This window comes from Trichechus manatus, unplaced genomic scaffold, assembly GCF_000243295.1.
Source record: "Trichechus manatus latirostris isolate Lorelei unplaced genomic scaffold, TriManLat1.0 scaffold00031, whole genome shotgun sequence".
Classification (NCBI taxonomy): Eukaryota; Metazoa; Chordata; class Mammalia; order Sirenia; family Trichechidae; genus Trichechus; species Trichechus manatus.
Window position 1 is genome coordinate 22,180,164 of NW_004443967.1, and position 1,970 is coordinate 22,182,133.

At 56.5% G+C, this 1,970-nt stretch overlaps 1 protein-coding gene across 4 annotated transcripts in view; it reads right to left on the reverse strand.

Annotated features, from left to right (window-relative positions):
• The window catches only part of TUBGCP2 (tubulin gamma complex component 2), a 24,660-nt gene that overhangs the window by 8,943 nt on the left and 13,747 nt on the right, over positions 1-1,970 (reverse strand). For all 4 annotated transcript variants that reach the window (XM_023730071.1, XM_023730070.1, XM_023730069.1 and 1 more), the window contains exon 11: positions 1,592-1,772. In XM_023730071.1, coding sequence (XP_023585839.1) covers positions 1,592-1,772 — 181 coding nt within the window. The remainder of the gene's footprint in view (positions 1-1,591; positions 1,773-1,970) is intronic.

The window sequence follows — 1,970 nt, forward strand, 5'->3', positions numbered from 1 at the left end:
GCAGGACACATGGAGCAGTACACATGGGGCAGGACACATGGAGCGGTACACATGGGGCAGGACACATGGGACAGTACACCGGGAGAAGGGACGATTCTTCACAGCAGGACCCTGACCCGTAAGGGAGGACAGAGGACGTGAGGTAGAGACTCCACAGTACCCAGTGGCAGCACCAGGCAGGACCCACAAGGAGGCGTGTGAGGAGCTCTGTAGTGTCCGAGGACCGACAGGACCCACGAGGTCTTATGCAGCCCCCTCAGGACAAAGGGGAACCACAGGAGAAGCAGGTGGCAGGCGGACACCTTGAACAGTGATGTGCTTTGGTGACAGGCATCCTGACACAACCCAAGGGGGGCAGGTGCATCGCCCACGTGGTATCAGATAGCACACATGAGATGCCCAACAACATGGGACACTGAGAGCTACCACAGATGTGGGGACACCGGTGGCCACCACAGATGCAGGGACACCAGGGGCTGTCCCAGACGTGGGGACACCAGGGACCACCACAGATGCGGGGCCATTGGGGGCCACCACAGACACGGGAAGACTGGGGGCCATCACAGACGTGGGGACACTAGTGGCCGTCCCAAATGCAGGGAGACCAGAGGCCATCCCAGACACAAGGATACCAGGAACCACCACAGACACCTGGAGACTGGGGACTGTCCCAAATGTAGGGACATCGGGCCCCATGATGGCAAATGCCTTGTGGGGGCCTCGAGCAGGAACGGCCTCATGGAAAAGCTGGCCTGTGTTGTGAGGATCCAGCTCATACCGATGCTGATCTCGTAGTGTGATGCTTGTACTAAGATGCTGTAAGACCTCAGCGTTACAGGAAGCTGGATGAAGGGTATTCAGAAACTCTAAACGAACCCTACAACCTTCCTGTAAATCTAAAATCATTTCAAAACAAACCCTACTTAGTGTCTGTTTTACAGGTAGATCGTTCAAAGAAGAAAAGGAGCTTATTTTTATCATTCTCAGACACGATTTATGTTTTACAAGTTCGGTAATGTAGTCATGGTACCCTGAGGACTTTTTTGGATTCACAGCCCACCAGTAAAATTTAAAGCACTCTGATACTCTGGTGGTGCAAAGGTTAAGCACTCGGCTGCTAACTGAAAGGTCAGCGGTTCGAACACAGCAGCCACTTTTGTTCTACAAAGTCGCTAGGAGTCAGAATCGACTTGATGGCACTGAACTTGGTTGTTTTGGCAGTACAAAAGTACCTACTCACAGATCATCACTTTCACTACCAGGCCGATATACTGTCACAGATAAAACACGCAAGAATATGGAAATAAGGCACCCTAACCCTCAAGGTCACTCTGGGGACACCGCCTACAATGCCGCCTCACACAGCCACTAACTTTGGAGCTCGAGACTCTGCCCCACTCACAGCTGCCACAGCGTGGGCACCAGCAACGGCCCGGCCACTGCTAAGAGCCGCCCCTGCTTCTGCTTCTTTGAGCTGGCTCCTCACATCTGTAGTTCCCACAGGCCTCTCTCAGTGGCCACCCATGTCCTGCGGATCCCGCCCGCCCTCCACAATCCCCCACAGGCCCCTCTCGATGCCCCCCATGCCCACCTTCAGGTCATCCTTGAAGGGGTCCGTGTTGGCGGTGCTCATGCGCAGGGCCAGCTCCAGCAGGGCCTCCAGGCGGGGGGGTGTGATGTCGTCCACCGGCTTCTTCAGCTCCTCCTCAGTGAGGTCCATGAAGTGCACGAAAAAGTCCCCCTGGTCCATCAGGAAGTAGCGCTTGATGGACCTGGCCGGCATGGGTGGGTGAGAAGGGGACTCGTGAGGCCGTCTGACATGGCAGAGCAGTGTGGCTCGCGAGGACACAAGAGCGGCTGCGGGAGGAGTCTCCTGCAGGCAAGGCCCGCCACCAAGGCCAGCACCACAGGCGAGGCCCGCCACAAAGACCAGCACCACAGGCGAGGCCCGCCACGAAGGCCAGCACCAC